We start from the raw sequence: 20918 nt of genomic DNA on the forward strand, positions 1-20918 counted from the left end.
CTCAGCTTTCCAACTGCCTAACACTTGCCTTACCTACTGCTCATGCAAACCCTCCAGATAGACAGCCCACTCTCCAAAATGCTTGGTTTCCTCTATAAAATCCTTCAGATTGATTTGAACAATTGGGAAATGGGAGTCATTTCTCTTTATCATTTTGGCCTCTCATTCAGCACAGTATCATGTCCGATTAATTCTGTTCTAAACTTCACTAAACCTAGATTTATCTTCACGGTTTTGGATATCTCAACATAACAGACTGTGTAAAAACAAAACTGAAAACAAAAACTTGTACTACTATAATTCATAAAAGACCTTTTTGTTGTTGTTGTTATTCCAAACCCTTAGACAGCCAACTTGAAGAATGATCAAGGCCTAGTATATATTTTTTACTTTTCTGAATCCTCTCTTTAAAATACCTCTAAGACCACCCATAGTGGGTAGGACCTTCTTGCCCTGAGATCAGGTTAGTTAATGGCAAAGCCTTTTTCATGTTTTTATGCTCAACTTAGTGCTCTTTCCCATGCTCCAATGGTCTCTGATGACTTCAAAGTCAGGTTACCATATAATTGTGGAAGAATTTGGAAGGCCACAAAGACTGGATTGTGAAATGGCAAGAAATATTGACAAAAACAGGGCATACTAAAAACCACAATTTCTTGACTCAATATGTGTGGTTGGGGAACCATTTGGTCTGAGATGGGGAAGCCACAGCAGGCTATTGCAACTGGACTGAGAGCACCTGAGGGCTGTATCAGCTGGCATTCAGGCAACATGGCATCAGTACTTCTCTGAATTGGCACTTAAACTTTCAAAGGCTATCTCTGCATTACAACTGTATCAGATGTTGCATAACTTTGTTCTAAAACAAGTGTGTTTGTCTTGCTCTATTTGGAAAACCATGGGTGCTACGTTCATTATCATTTACAGACACTTTCTAAAAATCTAGTAACGAGGTACGAATAGGAGTAAATTAGGGCTTTTGGAGCGGCACATTCTGTGGAAGTAGGGGGGATGGGAAGAAACAGACAGCTGACCTCCTTGAAACAAGAACAACCCTGGAGTCCACAGAAAGATTCTGTAGGATTTCCCAGTAATAAGGCATCTCATTACTGGACTCTTGGATAACGGTTTCCTCACATTAAAATGACTATCAAAATGGGGGAAGAGATGCAATGTGAAAACTACCCCTGAGACCCAAAAGGCAATTTAAAAGTTATAAATGGAGTTGATCAAAAGGGAGATAGAATACGTCCAAAGCCAACACGATCCTGTAAAAGCCACCATTTTTCTCCCCCAAATTATCAATTTCATTTTTCGTTTACCTCATCACATTTGCACAGTGAATACAACCACCATTACCACTCGTGTTTTGATATGCAAATACATGAGTACAGACTATCAATACACCCCTCCTTACCTGAAATCTAAACTAAGGAAGAGAAGATTACTTACATGATGAATTAACTCTTCACTTTGCAAACAATTCTTCTATGTATAAAAGTATAAAGGCCTTTGGGGAAATTTTTAATTTATCTATAACCTTTGAGGAATTTACTATATAAGATGACCCTCAGAGATTATGAAGTAGAATTCCTCTTTATCTCACTCTTTCAAGGACCCACATCTCAACATCTAAGTCCCTCAAATGTATTAGGAGCTTAGTCTTCATAGGCTAGCAGAGTAGATTGACTGTTGGGTTATAGAGGACATTAAAGGACAAGGAACAAATTCACAAACTTATTACTATATCCTATTATATTTTGGTTTTTAAAAAGTCCTGAGAGCAGAGATCTTATATTAAATTTATCTTTGGATTTCCAATGCCTAGCACAGTCCCTGGCACACAGTAAGAGCAGGGTATGTGTGGAATTGATGAGTCAAGTTTCACTCCCTCTCTGAACCCTGCCAGGATGTGAGATCATTAGGACACTCTGTGCTATGGATGACAATTGACAGTGACTGAAACAGGCCGCAGAAGAGCAGAAGGAGACAAAAAAAAAAAAGCAAAAATCTCTGTGGTGTGGGGGGTTGGGAGTAGGTGGAGATAATGAATTATAGAGAAAATGATAATACACCTTACATTTATGATTTTATGATTTTTAAAGTACTTTACAAGATTCGTTCTCTTTTGCTCCTCACTATTCCTCTGTGATGTATGAGATTATTTAATATATAAATTCCATAATTTAGAGAGAAAAGAAGGAAATACTGCCATTTTTCCTCTTTTACTGTAAAATGTTAGCTGCTGCTTAAAGACGAAATACATGAGTTTAACTTTTTCCACAAATAGGGTGAAGGGTTAAAAGTATTACATAATCATGTAAACCTCTAGGTGAAATTCAGGAACTGGTTACTTTCCAAGAAAACTTTTATAATTCATGAAATAAAATAAGCAATTAACTGCCAGGTAATTTTAGACACATCTGTACTGCACTGCTCTCCACTTTTCCCCTGGAAGAGTGGAATTTAAAATGCAATGCAGCTTATCTAAATTACCGTATAAACCCGTACAGTGAAAACTGCCCCAATCTCAACAAGAAATGGCTGTATTCAATTGAATTGCTGTTTCTCTTAGCCTCTGGCAAATAACTTACCTTAAAAGTCTCCACCACCTCTTTTGATCCTCCTTCTCCGGTACATTCCGCGGAGCATCCATTATTGCAGTCCTTAAAAGAAGAATTAAATCCATTAAGTAAAACTAGGTGGGTAACTGGGGTCTGGGGTAATCAATATCACTCACCATCACACCCTTCGCTCCGCTCCGGTCCGGTCCCCAAGCAAACAGGAAAAGGAGGATCAAACACCCAGGCACGAGCCCCAAAGGAGAGCGTCCTGCGAGGGCTGCCCTTCTCTTTCTGCCCTGCCGGAGGTCGCGGCTGTTTTTGTCCTCCACAGCCGGCTTCGGGCAGACTGGTTAAATTCCAGGTTCGCCCTACAGAGCCAGGGTTCACCAGCAAAGAACAAGAAGGTAATTGTCTCCCCCTTTTATCCGAGAAAATAGTCTAGACTAGGGCTTTAAGCCATTAATAGAAAAAACCTCCTGGGCGCGCTCAGCCTCGTGGTCTTGTCGATCACGGGCGCACAATAGCAAGCCTAGAAAAAGGATGGGGACCAGAGTGAACCATTTTCTCTACGGGCAGGGTCCTCCGATGCAGGCGCAAGGACACTAAACCCCACACGTGAAAGACAAAACCGCATGGAATTAGGGGGTAAATTTTAAACATACTTAAGGACACAATGGAAACAGGTCGAACTGGAAACGGTGAAGACCTTAAAAAAAAAAAAAGCCTAATCTGGTACAGCACTAGGGGAAAGAGGAAGAAAGGGAATCCAAGGAGGCAGAAGGCTGCGGTCAAAATATTTTGGGGTGGCGAAGGCACGCAGGATGCGGCTGTCAGTTCTGGCAGCCCAGAAATTCCGCTTCCCCCCACCAACCCCTCCTCCACCAAAGCGGCTTCCATGGCGACCCTCACGCTCCCCGTGGCTGTCCGCGCCGCGCTCCGGAGCGGGTCCCCGGCGGGACTTTAGACCTGTCTGGCGGGGGCTTCTCCGAGGAATTCGCAGGCTGGGACTCGAGATTTCGGGCAGGGCTGGGGAAAGAGGAGACTCCCGGATGGAGACAGCACGGTGGTGCAAGGCGAAGCAGGATGGTGCGGGAAACAGCAGCAGCGCACCCGGCCGGGCCCGTGGGCTTCCGGGACCCGGGGTCCAATCCGCCCCACCCCTACGCCCGCGAACGCCCGGGGTCGGGGTACCTGGCGGGCGAGGGCTGCGGCGGCGGGGGGAGGGCTGGCCATGGGGCGGCTCCGGGAGCGCGCGGCTGCGGAGAGCTGCGGCGGCACGCAGCGCCCGGCTGGACGCGAAAGCGGGCGGCGCGGCCAAGCTCCAGCGCACGGACCGCGAGGAGCCGGCCGCCAACACCCGGAACCCCAGGCCAGGGCCAGGCGCAGGGAACAGCGCAGCGCCTCCAGCATCCCTGAGGGAGAAACCTTCAACTGTCTGGTCACTGTGGTCCTTCGGTCGGGAAACCCCAAGCCGTAGTCCCAGCCCCCAGGGCACGAGAGTGCAGGAGCGCCTTTCCGGCTGCAGGCACTCAGCAAGCATCCTTATTTACCAAACAACGCCTGGGTGGGCCTGGAAACGCCCCTCCGCCCAGGGGAAGGCAACCTCGGGGAAATTAATTTACATTAGGGCAGATTTTCTTTCGACCAGATCACAAGAGGCAGTTTCTGCTTCCCTCCCCCTTCCTTCCCCGAGAGTTTGCAGCCGGGACTGGCAGTGGTGCCTGGGTTCTTGTCTGCCACCAACCTCCACGCGCAAACTGAAGGAGAAGAACGTGAATCCGGGTTTTAGATTTCTTTCCGCCACCTACCCAAGTCGGATTTGTAACTTGGGGTGTTACAGGGCTACTAGGTTCACATCCCCTAAGAGATGTTTCTCCCCAAACACCTTGATGCACTTAGACCCACCTACCCACCCAACCCATTTATCGCTTTCAGGCAAAGTAGACCACGCGTTCCCAACCAGGCAGCTTTGACAATTTCTTGAGGTAGGCCTGTGATGGCAACATTTAGAAAGACGGAAAAGGAAGACTGTAATGGCTGTTGTCTGCTGTGTGCTCCTGAAGCAATGTCAACCTAAATTATGAGCCTTTCTGGGCTTTTAAATTAATAGGAAGTGGTGACTTGTGCTGATTTGATCTTAGGAAGGGGAGAGAGCAGTTTATTTTGGATAAAAGCGGTTAAATCCAGTCTGCTTTTAGAATTGATTTCATACAGCCCTAAAGACAATACAGCTCTAATCTTATTGCTCAGAAAACTGCATTCACTTCTCCCTTCCTCTCTCCCCTTAATACTAGGCATAGAAAAGCCTCTTATGCTGGGGTGGAGCCCTGACAGGTCACATGTCACTAAAAACCAAAGTCTTTTTTATTTATTAATTTATTTTTATTTTTATATTTTATTGGACAGAGTCCTTTTTAAAGAAATGTAAAATTGAATTGAACAAGTAAAGAAGATATACAGATTAAGTATACTGTAGGGCTGCCAGTTTTTGACTCCTGCCCCAAGCCTAAAAATAAGAAACCCTTAGTTGAAGAGCTACAGACAACTTATTTGCGTTCAAAATGTTGGTTTAAATGTCTACACTGGGACATGCCTGGTGGTGCAGTAGTTAAGGATCGGACATGGGTTTCATCCCTGGTCCGGGAAGATCCCACATGCCACAGAGCAACTAAGCCCGTGCACCACAACTACTGAGCCTGCGCTCTAGAGCCCGCGCTCTAGAGCCCGCGAGCCACAACTACTGAAGCCTGTGTGCCTAGGGCCCGTGCTCCGCAGCAAGAGAAGCCACCGCAATGAGAAGCCCGTGCACCACAACGAGGAGTAGCCCCCCGGTCGCCACAACTAGAGAAAAGCCTGCGCGCAGCAACGAAGACCCAACGCAGCCATAAATAAATAAATAATAAATGAATAAATAAATAATTTTTAAAAAGTCTACACTGTACTGTTCATTCAAAGCCTATTATTGTTTTAAAGGTAGATCCTATACAACTCCAATTTTCTTGCCATTTTAAATGTGATCTGTAAATCCTCCCTTTTCAGCCAAGAAAGCACGTGTAATACAAGAATGGTGTTATTAAAGATTTACTACAGGGCCACCCTGACCTCTCCTCCCCTCCAGAGCCAGACTCTGAGAAGGTGCCATCTGTATTAACTGCTTCTATTTCCTTCCCTTTCAAGTGACTATAATTTGACTTCTGTCCAATTATTCCACCTACACAAGGTTCCTAGTAGCTTTCATTTTGCTCAACCCAATGGTTTTCCTTCATGTGCATTTTCATGGCAGCATCTAGATGCTGATGACTTCTTAATACATATTTTTTCAGCCCACCTCTCTCCTGAGCAGTAATGTGATTACAGTCAAAAATCTGTCTAACATATTCATTAAGCATGTAACATTTGTGCAGGCGGTGGGCTAAGTGCTGGAGATGCAACGTGAGCACACCTCCATCCTATTACCATGCACTGCCTCCAGCCAAATAGAAAAATGTTACTCGTGTTAAAGTGTTAACTAATCCCACAAATGTGAAATTGCAAATGTAGCCAGTGCTGCCTGTGCTTTAAGAGCCTCTAATGATGGAATGATGGAATGTAACTGACTCAGAAAGGTCTGGAAAGGCTTTCCAGCAAGAAATCCTCGAGCAAAGATCTGGAGGATAAACAAATTTACTATAGGAAGAAAGGATGAAGAATGTCTGGGATGAAAGTGAGTTCCAGGCAGAAAGGACATCTTTGAGAAGGGAAGGAATGTGGTACTTATAAAAGAGAGAGAGCCAGGGCTGGAGGAGAGACATGTGGAGGGGGGTCCATCAAAGGAGAGCCTGGGAGGAGAGGCAGAGAGCCAACCAGCTAGTGCCTCAGAGAGAGAGTTAAAGGTTACGTTTCCCCAAAAGGTAAAAGTATGACTGTCATATAGATATAAAATGAACTTGTAGAGTTTATCTAACTCATTTAATGAAGTTACCAGGCACAGGTTAAAACTGGTTCAAAGAACAGACACATTACTGGGTTAGTGAATTGTTAAAGGAAGTTGCTAATGGACATGAAACTGGCTTCTTCCAAGTGGAGGAGAGATGTTAGTTGAACCCTGACCTTCAGAATTGATTTGCATGTCTACTGACAAGAATTATTTTGCATTTCTATCAGTTAGCTGAACAATAACTCAAAAAAACAATAAAACAATGTAAAACCACAATGAAAGGGTCCAAGGAATCCTCAGAAGGAGAAAAAACGTTCAAAAGATTAGGATCGGGGCCTCCCTGGTGGCGCAGTGGTTGAGAGTCCACCTGCCGATGCAGGGGACACGGGTTCGTGCCCTGGTCCGGGAAGATCCCACATGCTGCGGAGTGGCTGGGCCCGTGAGCCATGGCCGCTGAGCCTGCGCATCCGGAGCCTGTGCTCCGCAATGGGAGAGGCCACAACAGTGAGGGGCCCGCGTACCGCAAAAAAAAAAAAAAAAAAAAAGATTAGGATCTGGTAGGGAATGGGGGTGGGAGTTGACAGGCTTGAAGTGCCCTCTGGCTGCAGTTTGGAGATTGGAGGAGGGCCTGGGTGCAGCGGGCTATAAGGAAGCTATTAACAGAACCCACATGTGAGATGATCCTATTAAAAAGCTGGTGGTAGGTGATGCCAATGGAGAGAAGCAGTCAGATTTCAGCAATCTTTAGATAGATTGGAAATGAGAAGAACAAGGGAGGGCGAGGGGCCTAGGAGGGCTCCCTGGATTCTGGCTTGCTTCTCTGGTTGTGATATTCACCAAGAAAAATGGAACACTGAAAGATGAGGTGGTTTTGTTTGTTTTTTTTTTTTTTTTTGGCTGCGTTGGGTCTTTGTTGCTGCATGTGGGCTTTTCTCTGGTTGTGGTGAGCGGGGGCTACTCTTCGTTGTGGTGCGTAGGCTTCTCATTGTGGCGGCTTCTCTTTGTTGCAGAGGACGGGCTCTAGGCGCATGGGCTTCAGTAGTTGTGGCTCATGGGCTCTAGAGCGCAGGCTTCAGTAGTTGTGGCTCACGGGCTCTAGAGAGCAGACTCAGTAGTTGTGGTGCATGGGCTTAGTTGCTCCGCGGCATGTGGATTCTTCCTGGACCAGGGCTCGAACCCGTGTCTCCTACATTGGCAGGCCGATTCTTAACCACTGCGCCACCAGGGAAGCCCAGATGATGTGGTTTGAGAGGGTGAGCAGGAGTCTGGTTTGGGGCCTATTGAGTTTTGAGGTGCCTCTGAGACTGGCTGTTAGAGATACAAGGCTGCTAGAGATATTGAGCCTCTCTGAAGCTCAAATGAGAAGTCTGGATTAGAAGTAAACATTTGATAAGTCACTGGTGGTGATCACTGAAGCTATGGGTGTGAATGAGAATGTCATATCTCTGCCTTGGTTTTCTCATCTGTAAAATGGGACAATAGCAAACACTTCATGTTTGCCGATTGAGATAGATTATCATAAAATATGTAACAGATGTAAGTTATTTAAAGCCTTCCCTAGTAAATCTTAATACCTTGTAGGTAATGATCATTTATCCCAGTTGGCAAACATTTTCTTAAAGGGCCAGATAGTAAATATTCCAGGCTTCAAGGGTCATGTGGTCTCTGCTGCAACTACTCAAAATCTGTCACTGTATCACAAAAGCAGCCATAGACAATACATCAAAGAGCAGGCATGTCTGTGTTCCCATAAAATTGTATTTACAAAAACAGTACAGAGTGGATTTGGCTTGTAGGTTACTGACCCCTACTCTATGAAGTTTCCCCAGCTAGAAATATAAGTGTCATCCTTCAGACACAACCAAGTGATCACCACCGTCTACATTCTAGCTCCAAATAGCATGACAATCACCATTTTTCCAGCCATATTACCGCCATCCTAGTACAAAATAGCTTCCAGGTAACCTCTGCCTACAGGCTTGCTTCCCATTAAGCCATTCTTAGCGTGTCAACCAGAGAAATTGTCTCAAAATGCGAATCTGAACGTATCTCTTGTTGGCTGAAAAATCTTCAGGCTTTACATCATCCTTATGACAGAATATTTTAGCAAGCTCCCCCACCTGTCCCTGGCTCCCTGGCTCACCTTTCGCTATTCTTCCTCTCTCCAGCCACCCGTGTAACTTAGTTCAGTCCTTCTTTTTGACATCAGGCCTTCTCACAGCTGGCTGTCTGCCTGCAACACCCCCCTGCTACTGCCCACTGCCTCTCTCATCCTTCCTTTCTCAGATTGACAGCACTTCTTTGGGGAGACATTTCTAAGCCCTGTCTAGGCTACATGGGTCCCTCTGCTATTTATTTCTATAGAATTCTTTCCACTACAAAATAACTGTCATGCTTTATTCTAATTATTGGATTAATGTTGCTCTAATTTTGATGATGGGAAATTGTGTCCATTTTGTTCACCTAGGAATCCCCCCTCACCCAATGCCAGGCACACAACTGAGACTTAACTATCTGTTGAATTGCAACTCTAATTTTTTTGAAGTATGTATTTAACATATTTTGGAATTTTAACTGCCAAAGTTTACAAATATAATAGACTAAAAACGTCCTCAGGGGCCACTCTACCGGTAGATTTAGGCTCCTTTCTCCATGAACTGCTCTCTCTAAATCTTTCTCCTTCCTTTTCCTCTGTTCTCATCCTTCTACTATTCCATCTCTTCCCTTAACCACCCATCATATGGGCTTTCAACATTTTATGACTGTTAAGGGATTCGATCAATGCTTTCCAGCAGAACTTCCTGCAGTGATGAGAATGTTCTGTCTCTGCACAAAGCCGAGTAGCTATTGAGCGGTTGAAATGTGGTTACTGTGCTTAAGGAACTAAATTTTTAATTTTCATTCATTTTCATTCATTTTCATTTACATTTAAATAGCCATATGTGGCTCTGGTCTTAGTGCAGTTTGGGGGCATGGTTATAAGTTTGGCCATAGCTGAGAGCTGGTGTCCTGGCTCTGTCAGTTATCAGCTCTATGATCTTTGGCAAATGACTAACCTCTTTTGAGTCTCACATTTTAAATTAGAGTAAGTGACAAGGCAATGATGAGATTCAACATGAAGATACTGTATAAGGGACTCAGCAGTCTTAGTTAGCATCTCATAATTGCTCAATAAATGTCAGCTGTTATTTTTCTGTTTTTTTAAATTAAAAACCATGATTGCTTTTCACTTATGTGTAGCCCTTAGGTTAGGTATATTAATAATCAGAACTATATCATATGAGGAGAAATCTTAAAAATCTACATCTAGCACTTCAAGTGTTTCTTGTTTTTAATGTAAAGTTTGTTAAAAAAAAAAAAGAGAGGCTTAGTTTGGCTCATAAAGCAAACTGCACATCTATTATTTGCATGCCTTCTGCTTGGCATTGGGAGGACACAGATGGATGAGAAACAGCTCCTTCCTGCCCTGAGAACACCCCATCGTTGGAAAGGTTGACTTGACCTTTCCATGTCAATAATAATTTTTTTCTATGACCATAAAGAAATCTTGACAAAAGAATTCTGAGTTGGCCTTTTTTATGCCATGCCTCCTTCACCCAAGTAAAATTAGCAGTTCTTTGTATATAAAACTAACCCCTCAAACAACACAGGTTTGAACTGCACGGGTCCACTCATACACGGATTGGATTTTTTTCAATAGTAAATACCACAGTACTACCTGATCCCCTGTTGGTTGAATCCTCGGATGAGATCTTCGGAGGGCCAACTCTAAGTTATGTGCAGATTTTCAACTGCATGGAAGGTCCCGGCCCCTAACCCCCGTGTTAAGGGTCAACTGTAGTTACTGTGTCAGTTTCCTCAGGCTGTTGTAACAAAGTACCATTAACTGGGTGACTTAAAACCACAGAAACTTACTGTCTTAAGAGGGGTGGGCAGGGCCATGCCTCCTTTTGTACCTGTAGGGGAGAATCCTTCCTTGCCTCTTCCAGCTTCTGGCAACCTTAGTTGTTCCTTGGCTTGCAGCTCTAGCCTTCACCCTCTGATGAGAGATCACAGGTGTCTCCTTTCCTGTGTCTCTATTTCTCTTCTCATAAGGACACCAGTCATATTGAATTAAAGACCCATCCTAATTCAATTTGACCTCATTTAAACTTGATTACATCTGCAAAGACCCTACTTCCAAGTAAGATCACATCCACAGGTTACTGGGGTTTTAGGGCTTCCATATATCTTTTTGAAGGGACACAATTCAACCCATAACAGTTAACTAACTTTAAATTTAATGATCACGCCATCTTTAGTGTCCTGTTTTCCACTTTGAATAATAACTTTTACCAGTAAAATGAATTGATTTACAAAACATACGACTTTCACACAACTTTTCATCAGGACTTTATGATTTCATGGGAACAGATCTTTAATAAGACTTACTTATAGGGTGGGGGCAGGGGGCAGGCAAAAAAAAGAAAAATTTACTTATAGTCTACAAAAGATCACAAAAGCATGGCTCTAGATTTTTCCCTTCCCTCTCTTAGCCCGTTCAATAAGTCCCCAAGTCACACTGAGACTCTGCCTGCACATTTCACTTCTCCACCTGCTTCTCTCCTTCATCGCTGCTCCAGTCTCCCAGGTGGTCCCTCCACCCACTCCATTCTTGATCTCGCATCTCCTCCCCTGCCTCCTACATCCTCCATGCTGTCCTCAGAGTGCTTGTTCTGAAAAGCTTTTTCTAAACTAGTCACTCCCCAGTTCAAAACCATAATGATATCTGCTACTGGTCCAGCCAGTTATGATGTCCTGGGCACTTTTGTAACCAAGCAGGACCCTATGGGGCCTTCCCAGGACAGACCCCTCCCCCATATCTTCTGCTTTAGCTCCTATCCGAAGTACGTAGATAACGGTATCTGATGCACATTTCCGGAGTTGTTTTACAGATGCTAAAAACCACGACCAGGTGGAAGAAAACTACTTGAAGATCATGAGTACGTAGCCCCCAGACCTATTGGTGCCTAAGGGTTGATAATGTGAACCCCTGTGACACCGCCCTGTTATCTCACCATCAACCAGTTAGAGAATTGTGCACCCTGCGACGCCCCTCCCTCACGTGGCCTTTAAAAGTGCTTTGCTGAGGGCTTCCCTGGTGGCGCAGTGGTTGAGAGTCTGCCTGCCGATGCAGGGGACACGGGTTCATGCCCCGGTCCGGGAGGATCCCACATGCCGTGGAGCGGCTGGCCCCATGAGCCATGGCCGCTGAGCCTGCATGTCCAGAGCCTGTGCTCCGCAACGGGAGAAGCCACAACAGTGAGAGGCCCGCGTACCGCAAAAAAAAAAAAAAAAAAAAAAAAAAGTAAAAATGCTTTGCTGAAAAGCCCATCGGGAGTTCAGGGATTTTGAGCACTAGCTGCCCTGGACTCCTTGCTTGGCGCTCTATCATAAGCGCTGCACTTTCCTTCACCACAACCTGGCGTCAGTAGGTTGGCTTTACAACGCACGGGCCAGTGGACCCAGGTTTGATTCCGTAACACTTTGGGTACACATTTTCTCACCTAATACTCAAAAGAGCCCCTCCCCGACACACACACCATAACTTCTACTTTCTTGATTTTCAGAGACTCAGAGACATTACTTAAATTCCCCGAGATCAAAGAGCTGTCAGTTAAATCAGTGTGTCCTCAAGACTGTGATCTTACCTACAATTCTGACTTGTTTCAGTGGCTCCAAATCTTACAACTAAAAACCCATCACTAAAAATGATAGCATGCGTGGCAGATTGTATTCTCCAAAGACTGGCCACAACATTTTCTCCCATTGCATCTGCTCTTCTGTGCGACTCCATCATGAGGTGGAGTTTTCCCCTACCCTTTTGAATCCGGGTGGGCCCTGTAACTGTTTTGACCAATAGCATAGAGCAGAAATGTAAAAGCCATGCTGCTCCCATTCTAGGCGTCCACTTTAAATGGCCTGGCAGCTTCTGCATCCTTCCTCTTGGAAGGTGCCTGGGACTCCCTCACTTGGAACCCAGCCGCCATGCTGTAAGAAGTGCAAATGAGGGAGAGGCCATGTACGGGCTCACTAGTGAGCAGTCCCAGATGAGCTCCCAGCCAACATTCAGCGCCAGCTGCCAGCCGTGTGAGTGGTCATCTTGAGTGTCCAGCCCTGTTGAGCGTTCAGATGACTGATTGAAATCACATGAGAAAGCCTAAGTTAAAAGTACTCTGCTAAGACTCACATACTAAGAGAATGAACTTATAGTTACTAGAGGGGAAGGGGGGGGAGGGATAGTTAGGGAGTTTGGGATTGACATGTACATATTTCAGATGGTTAACCAACAAGGACCTACTGTATAGCACAGGGAACTCTGCTCACTATTATGTAGCAACCAAAATGGGAATGGAATTTGAAAAAGAATAGATACATGTATATGTATAACTGAATCACTTTGCTGTACACCTGAAACTATCACAACATTGTTTTCTTGTTTGTTTGTTTTTTGGCCACGCCATGCGGAATGTGGGATCTTAGTTCCCTGACCAGGGATCTAACCCATGCCCCCTGCATAGGAAGCATGGAATCTTAACCACTGGACCGCCAGGGTGGTCCCACACAACATTGTTAATCAACTATACTCCAATATAAAATAAAAAGTTAAAAAAAAGAAAAATCCTACTCTGCTGAGCCCAGATAATCTATGGACCATGAGAGACAGTAAAACATTGTTTTAAGCCACAGAGTTTTGGGTTAGTTGATTATATAGCAATGTTAACCAAAACAGCTTGCAAGCCTAACATATATAGTCGTTTATGAAAGTAACCTAATACATAAGTCATACACAAAAATAGGAATAAAAAAAGATGAGATAAACATGAGATAAACATGAAATAATTAGCATTTTTAAATATCTTCCTAATTATGGTGGTTTTTGTCTACCATCCTTGCCTACAGGCCAAATATACAGAAGGGCTAAGTAATCATTAATGACAGTAGATAGAATTCCCTTTTAAATAGTCTTCATGATGATACCACAATTTTGTGCCCCACTGCTTGTCAGTTCTGATTAAATCATTGGTATTTCTATCTCGGGATATGGATAATGGAGAAGCTGTAATAAGAATTGGAAAAATAGGGACTTCTTTGGTGGTGCAGTGGTTAAGAATCCGCCTGCCAATGCAGCGGACACAGGTTCGAGCCCTGGTCTGGGAACATCCCACACGCCATGGAGCAACTAAGCCCATGCGCTGCAACTACTGAGTCTGCTGTCTAGAGCCCATGAGCCACAACTACTGAGCCCGCACTGTAGCACCCACGAGCCACAACTACTGAAACCCATGCGCCTAGAGCCCATCCTCTGCAACAAAGAGAAGCCCGCGTACCACAAGGAAGAGTAGCCCCCACTCGCAGCAGCTAGAGAAAGCCTGCATGCAGCAATGAAGACCCAATGCAGCTGTAAATAAATAAATAAACAAATAAATAGAATTGGAAAAATATTAGCTGTTTTGTTTTTGTTATTTCCTTATTTTTATATCACTAATACTTTATATTTTTAAATTTAACTATAGCTGATTTAAAATATTGTTTAGTTTCAGGTATACAGCTTCAGATTCTTTTCCATTATAGGTTATTACAAGATAGTCAATATAGCTCCTGTGCTATATAGTAAATCCTTATTGTTTATCTATTTTATAGGTAGTGGTGTGTATCTGTTAATCCCATACTCCTAATTTATCCCTCCCCTTCCCTTTTCCCCTTTGGTAATCGTAAGTTTGATTTCTATGTCTGTGAGTCTTTTTCTGTTTTGTAAATAAGTTGATTTGTGTTATTTTTTTAGATTCCATATACAAGAGATATCATATAATATTTGTCTTTGTCTGAGTTACTAATCTCTAGGTCTATCCGTGTTGATGCAAATGGAAATATTTCATTCTTTTTTATGGCTGAGTAATATTCCATTGTGTGTGTGTGTGTGTGTGTGTGTGTGTGTGTGTGTGTGTGTGTATCTCCACATCTTCTGTTGATGGGCACTTGGGTTGTTTCTGTGTCTTAGCTATTGTAAATAGTGCTGCTATGAACATTGGGGTGCATGTATCTTTTCAAATTAGATTTTTCATCTCTTCTGGATATATGCCCAGGAGTGAGATTGCTGGATCACATGGTAACTCTATCCTCAGTTTTTTTTTGTTTTTTTTTCTTTTGCGGTATGTGGGCCTCTCACTGTTGTGGCCTCTCCCGTTGAGGAGCGCAGGCTCAGCGGCCATGGCTCACGGGCCCAGCCGCTCCGCGGCATGTGGGATCTTCCTGGACCAGGGCATGAACCCGTGTCCCCTGCATTGGCAGGCGGGCTCTCAACCACTGCGCCACCAGGGAAGCCCCTATTCTCAGATTTTTATGGAAGCTCCAGACTGTTCTCCATAGTGGCTGTACCAATTTACATTCCCACCAACAGTGTTGGAGGGTTCCCTTTTCTCCACACTCTCTCCAGAATTTATTATTTGTAGACTCTTTGATGATATATGCTTTGAATTTTGTTTGTGTTTGTTTTATTCTGTTTGCAGAAATCTGTTAAAGGTAGTTGTCCCTTTTTCAAGGATTATCAATTAACACTGGCTGACATAATCTACAAAGCCCCTTAACCAGGCTCATATAAATTGTCACAGTCACAACCCCCTCTGCTGAAAGAGGATGCTCAAGGTTGCACGGGAGACCCTTCCCCTGCACTGCCTCAGGACACTCAGTGCTCAAAGTCAGTGACTGTGACCCTCCGATGGACTGAGTAGACGGTGCCCATGTCAACCCATGTGAGTCAAATATACGTACAATTTCATTTTTTCCTACATGTTAGAAAAAACATAAATATAATCAATGCTTCTGACACCCCAGTGGTCTCTGTTGCACATCCTGGGGGTACACAGCCACCTTGAAACCACTGGGCTCGCAGACAAAGTGCAGACTCCTGAGCTCGGTGGATTCTGCAAATTCTGAAGCTCTTGCTTTCTCTCCCTTCCCGCCCTTCCTCTCGCCCTCACGGGCACTTCTCATTTTCCTTCATACACAGAAGAAATCCTTAGCATGGCAAGTCTCTACACTAGAGTCATCTTGACGTACCCTAAAAAGGAGTGACAGAAGGACAGAGAAACAGACACCTGAAGAATCTAGGTAGAAAGATAAGACATTTCATTTCATGTTTGGAAACAATTATGCTTATAATATTGCATTTTACAGACATAGAACCACATATCAACTTCTGAGAGGGAGAAATTAATCCTAACTAAATGACGCTTGTTTTTTTAAATCCAGAGTATTAGATCCTGGATTGCTTTAGAGAACATTTTGTTTTCCACCGAAAGCAGCTGCTCCGCTTTTAAGAGTACTAGTTAATCTACTTTGAGGAAATTAACAGCAGAAAGAAAAGGCCTTGGGCCACGACCAAGGTAGATAAGTATTAAGTTTTATACATATTTGTTAAGTATACTATTTACAGTAGAATCCACAACATACTCCCATCAAGATAAACTAATTCTAATAAGTACATGATAAGTAGGAAAAATGAGGAGTGGTTGATGATTGACATGAGCAAAAGATATACAGCAAAGGAAAGTTAGGTATTTTGGAATACAGTGAACTTTTGGAAAAAGTTAATGAAAATGCCTTTCCTGTGAGTGTAATATATGTTCAAGAAAATATAAAATACTAACTTCTCTCAGATATGTCCCTTTGGCTGTTCCCTATCAGAACGGTAAACAGGACACTTAATCACCACCTGCTCTTTGAGATCATTCCAAGTAGGCAAGAGAAATGCAAACAAACGGGATGAGAGGCCATCAAGCTTTCTCGAGGTGAAAAGGCCAAGGGCACGCCTTGTCTATCTGTCGTTTCCAGCGTGCTTTCTATAAACCTCAGATACTCTCATTTTAATGTGGAAAGATAAGGCACAGAAGGAACAGTGCCGTGTGTCTGTCACCTGGATGAATAACGGCCGCCTTCTTCAATGTTCCTCGCCAGGCGGGACGATTCATCAATCAGAGTCAGGGGATGGAAGAGGCAAGGCTTTTCAACGAAAGTTGTCGTTGCTCCTGCTGCCTCGATCTTAAACATAGTCCAAATTCAGACTATCACAACACACGGCAAAACTTCCTGTTTCTAATGCCGTTCTCCACCCCAGACGAGAAACAGCAATAAGACGAAGAAGTGAAGGCCAACAGTGGGTTTATCAGGACTTAATTTTAAAAGGTTTTATTGACACATCATCTGAACCGTCCATTTCTTTGTGCTCTGGTGGTTTGCTGGGCAATTTGGAGTGAATGAAAGAAAAGCTTTTCTCCTGTAGCGTGGGAGAAGGCTGTTGAGAAAAGGGAGATGGGAAAAGAGAACTGGCAAGATGCTTGCTCCATGGATGTTTTCCTCCCGGCAGAGCTTGGGAAAGAGTTAAATAAAGGTTAAGAACCTGGGAGATGATTGGCTTCCTAACACTTGTCTGTCCTGTGTACTGTTTTGGAAAGTCTTCCTGTATCCCCAGGGGTGTGAATTCTGCAGGTTGGGGATGCTAGTTTAACCTTACGTTTACTAGAGCAGTTACGACACTTCTCTGTGTCTGTGAGTCTGTTTCTGTAGATAGGTTCATCTGTGTCATATTTTAGATTCCACATATAAGTGATATCATATGGTATTTGTCTTTCTCTTTCTGACTTACTTCACTTAGTATGATAATCTCTAGTTGCATCCATGTTGCTGTAAATGGCATTGTTTCGTTCTTTTTTACGGCTGAGTACAGATTTTAAAAAGCAATTTACTCTGTGCATTTGAGTATGATTAGTTTACAAAATATAAGTAGATATTATGACTTTACAATAATGCAGCCATCTACTGTGTAAAATTAGGCTCAGCAGTAAAGAATTGCATTTCTCATACACTCTACCTTCTGCCATAGAAAAAGATGTTTTTAAAAGTGTGAGCATATAAAAAACTTAGTTTTTTTAAATTGAGGTATAGTTGACATATAACATTATATTAGTTTCAAGTGTACAACATAATTCTATATTTGTGTGTATTGTGAAATGGTCACCACAATAAGTCTAGTTAACATCTGTCACCATACATAGTTAACAGAAATTTTTTTTCTTGCGATGAGAGTTTTTAAGTTCTGCTCTCTTAGCAACTTGCAAATAGGCAATACAGCATTGTTAACTACAGTTATCATGCTGCACATTACATCCCCAAGACTTACTTACTTATTTTATAACTGGAACTTTGTACCTTTTGACCCCCTTCACCCATTTTGCCCAGCCCCCAACCCCACCTCTGGCAACCGCCAATCTGTTTCTGTATCTATGAGCTTGGCTTTGCTTGTTTGTTTATTTGTTTGTTTGCTTGTTTTTAGATTCCACATATGAGTGAGGTTATACAGTATTTTTCTTTCTCTGTCTGACTTAGTTTCAGATAGAATAATGTCCTCAAGTTCCATCCATGTTGTTGCAAATGGAAAGCTTTCTTTCTTTCTTGTGGCTGAATAATATTCCTGTGTGTGTGTGTGTGTGTGTGTGTGTGTGTGTGTGTATTACAATTTCTTTATCCATTCATCTGTTGATGGACACTTGGGTTGCTTCCATTTCTTGGTATTATAAATAGTGCTGCAGTGAACATAGGGGTGCATAAATAGTGGGCAGCTAATAAACAACAAACATTTATTTTTCACAGTTCTTGAGGCAGGAAGCCCAGGATCATGGTACCAACATGACCGGTGAGGGCCTTCTTTGGGGATGCAGACTTTTTGTTGTGTCCCGGGTGGTAGAGGGGCAAGGGATCTCTCTTGAGCTTCTTTTATAAAGTACTAATCCTAGTCGTGAGAGCTTAGTCCCCTTCCAAAGGACCCACCTACTACTATTATCACCTTTGGGGGTTAGGATTCAACATGTGAATGCTGGGGGGACACATTCAGACCATAAAAAACTCCCAAGTTATTTCATATTTGTTAAGTGATGAAACACACACCCATACACACACCCCCACACACATTTTAGTGAAAGATGCAGGTGTCCTTATAAGCTGGTGTGTGAACCTGTTGTTCTCACCAAATGAGTCAAAGATGTGAGAGTTAATTTATGTGAGCGGATGTGTCAGTGTTACTTTGACAAAAAGACATGAGAATGCACTCAAAACACAAGGTGTTCCTCATATAAACAATGAACATACTGCATCATAATAACCACCGTCCATCAGACACATTTATATCAGGCCCTTAATCCCACACATGTTTCATACAACAACACTATAAGGTAGGTATTATTATCATTATAAATTCCATTTTGCAGATGAGAAAATTGGAAAAAGTGTGATGATTTGCTAGGATGATGTGCAGGACTCAGTGCTCACAGCTGTGATTTATTACAGGGTGAAAAAGGACCAAAGGCAGATGAGCAAAGGGAAAAGGCACATGGGACAAAGCCCAGAGGAAACCAGGTGCAAGCTTTCAAGGGTCCTCTCCCAGCTGAGTCACACAGGAAGCGCTTTGTTCCTTCAGCAACGCGTTGCAACAACACGTGTGAAATGTCATCTACCAGGGAAGCACAGTAGAGACTCAGTGCCCGAGGTTTTTAGCGGGGGCTGGCCATGTAGGCACCCTCTACCAGCACATAACAAATTTCAGGCTCCCAGAAGGAAACAGATGTATGGCAGAAAGCACATTGTACAAATAGTTTAGGTACAGTAAGCCACTCTTATCAGGGAACTGTGGGAACCCTCTGGAAATTCAAGTTCCCAGACACCAAGGGCCAGCCTTGCCAGTAGACATTTCCAAGACTAGCAATCTCAGATCGACTTCATTAGTCCTTTTATGCACAGGAGTAGACCTGATCAACTGTGGAGAGGTTGTTATTGAGGGCAAAGGCCGTGAAGAATCCAAGTGAAGTTCTCATGTTCACTTTGGAGATAACCAAACTGCATATCAAAAGGGTAGATTGCCTTGACCAAAGTCACATCTAAAAAGAGGCAGCTTTTTGGCTGGCCGTCCATGGTTAAGACTCCGCGCTTCCAATGCAGGGGACACGGGTTGGAACTAAGATCCCACATGCCGCGTGGCACAGCCAAAAGAAAAATAATAATAATAATAAAATAAAATAAAAGGAGGCAGTGCTGGTACTAGAACCCAAGTCTTCAGACCACACAGAGCACTTAACAGATGTGAAAGTAGAAAGCAGTCTGTGTAGTCTATATCCATCTCTGCAATTACTGGGGCTCTTGATCAATTTGTTTAATTCGCTGTTAGATTTTATTACAAAATGAACAAAAAAATACAAGTTGATTTTGCACAGGTAGCTTTTTGGTCTAAATGATGGCATGATTAGAATACTAGGTATTTTCAATCAGGTATGTTTGTAACTTACTCTCTCATTTCCTCCCTTTTCTAGACTGAGCATTTATTGAAAAATATTATAATTTTTAATAACTTATAATAAAATAACAAATTACGAGAGAGGAGAGAGAGAAAGGGAAACCTCTTCTTTACATGAGAATGCCAATGGACCAATGCTGCGAATAATATAATTAGATCAGTCAAGGGATGCTAAAATCATCAGATGAAAGGTGGCTGGAGAATGAGATAGCCACAGTCTCAAAGTATCATGCCACAGATTACATACTAATTAAAAAGGGGGAGGGAATTCCCTGGTGGTCCAGTGGTTAGGACTTGGTGCTTTCACTGCCGTGGCCTCAGTTCAGTCCCTGCTTGGGGAACTAAGATCCTGCAAGCCACGTGATGCAGCCAAAAATCATAATAGTTTTAAAAATTAAAAAATTTTTAAAACTAAAAAGGGGGAAATATCCCTTTACAAGGAGAGAAGTCCTGGCCATCACCTTCACCAAGTGATCAAACTTAACATGTTCATGGAGGTACAAGCAAACATTATGTGTCTCCTGATGGGAGGCAATGAGGACACAATCTCAGCTCAGTGGTATTCTTACCGAGAGGTTTAACCTGGACCCAAAAGAAAAAACTAGACAAATCCAGAATGTGGGGACATCCTACAAGACAACTGGCTGAAATCTTCAAAACAGACAGTGTCATGAAAAAGAACAGCAGCAAAAAAGGGATAGTTCTAGGCTGGAAAGAGACAAATGCAATGTGTAAACAACAAAACCAATAAACACAAAGCTATGAAAAATATTCTGAGGCCAACTGGAACAAGCAGCATATGGACTGGAAATGATCTCACTGCAGTAATTTTAATTTTCTTAAGTGTGCTATTTGGAGAATGTCCCTATTCCTGGGACATGAAGTATTTTGGGTGAGAAGTATCATCACAGCTGGAATTTATTTTCACATGATTCATCACTTGAGAGAAAGTTAAAGCACATGAAAAGCTTAACCACTGATGAATCTAGATAAAGGACATACAGGTTGTGTTTTGCATATTCTGTCATCTCTACAGTAAGTGTGATGGTGGCTAATT

At 43.1% G+C, this 20918-nt stretch overlaps 1 protein-coding gene across 3 annotated transcripts in view; it reads right to left on the reverse strand.

Annotated features, from left to right (window-relative positions):
- The window catches only part of BCAT1 (branched chain amino acid transaminase 1), a 101029-nt gene that overhangs the window by 61947 nt on the left and 18164 nt on the right, over positions 1-20918 (reverse strand). Inside the window, exons 1-2 of one of the 3 annotated variants that reach the window (XM_082665504.1) lie at positions 3756-3862; positions 2595-2666 (exon numbers count right to left, since the gene is read on the reverse strand). In XM_082665504.1, coding sequence (XP_082521630.1) covers positions 2595-2666; positions 3756-3797 — 114 coding nt within the window. In that variant the 5' untranslated portion in view covers positions 3798-3862. Of the gene's footprint in view, positions 1-2594; positions 2667-2740; positions 2826-3755; positions 3863-20918 lie in introns of those variants that run through there. The other 2 variants (XM_082665506.1, XM_082665505.1) reach the window with 2 other exon arrangements.

Source organism: Grampus griseus, assembly GCF_964374135.1.
Source record: "Grampus griseus genome assembly, chromosome: 11".
NCBI classification, from domain to species: Eukaryota; Metazoa; Chordata; class Mammalia; order Artiodactyla; family Delphinidae; genus Grampus; species Grampus griseus.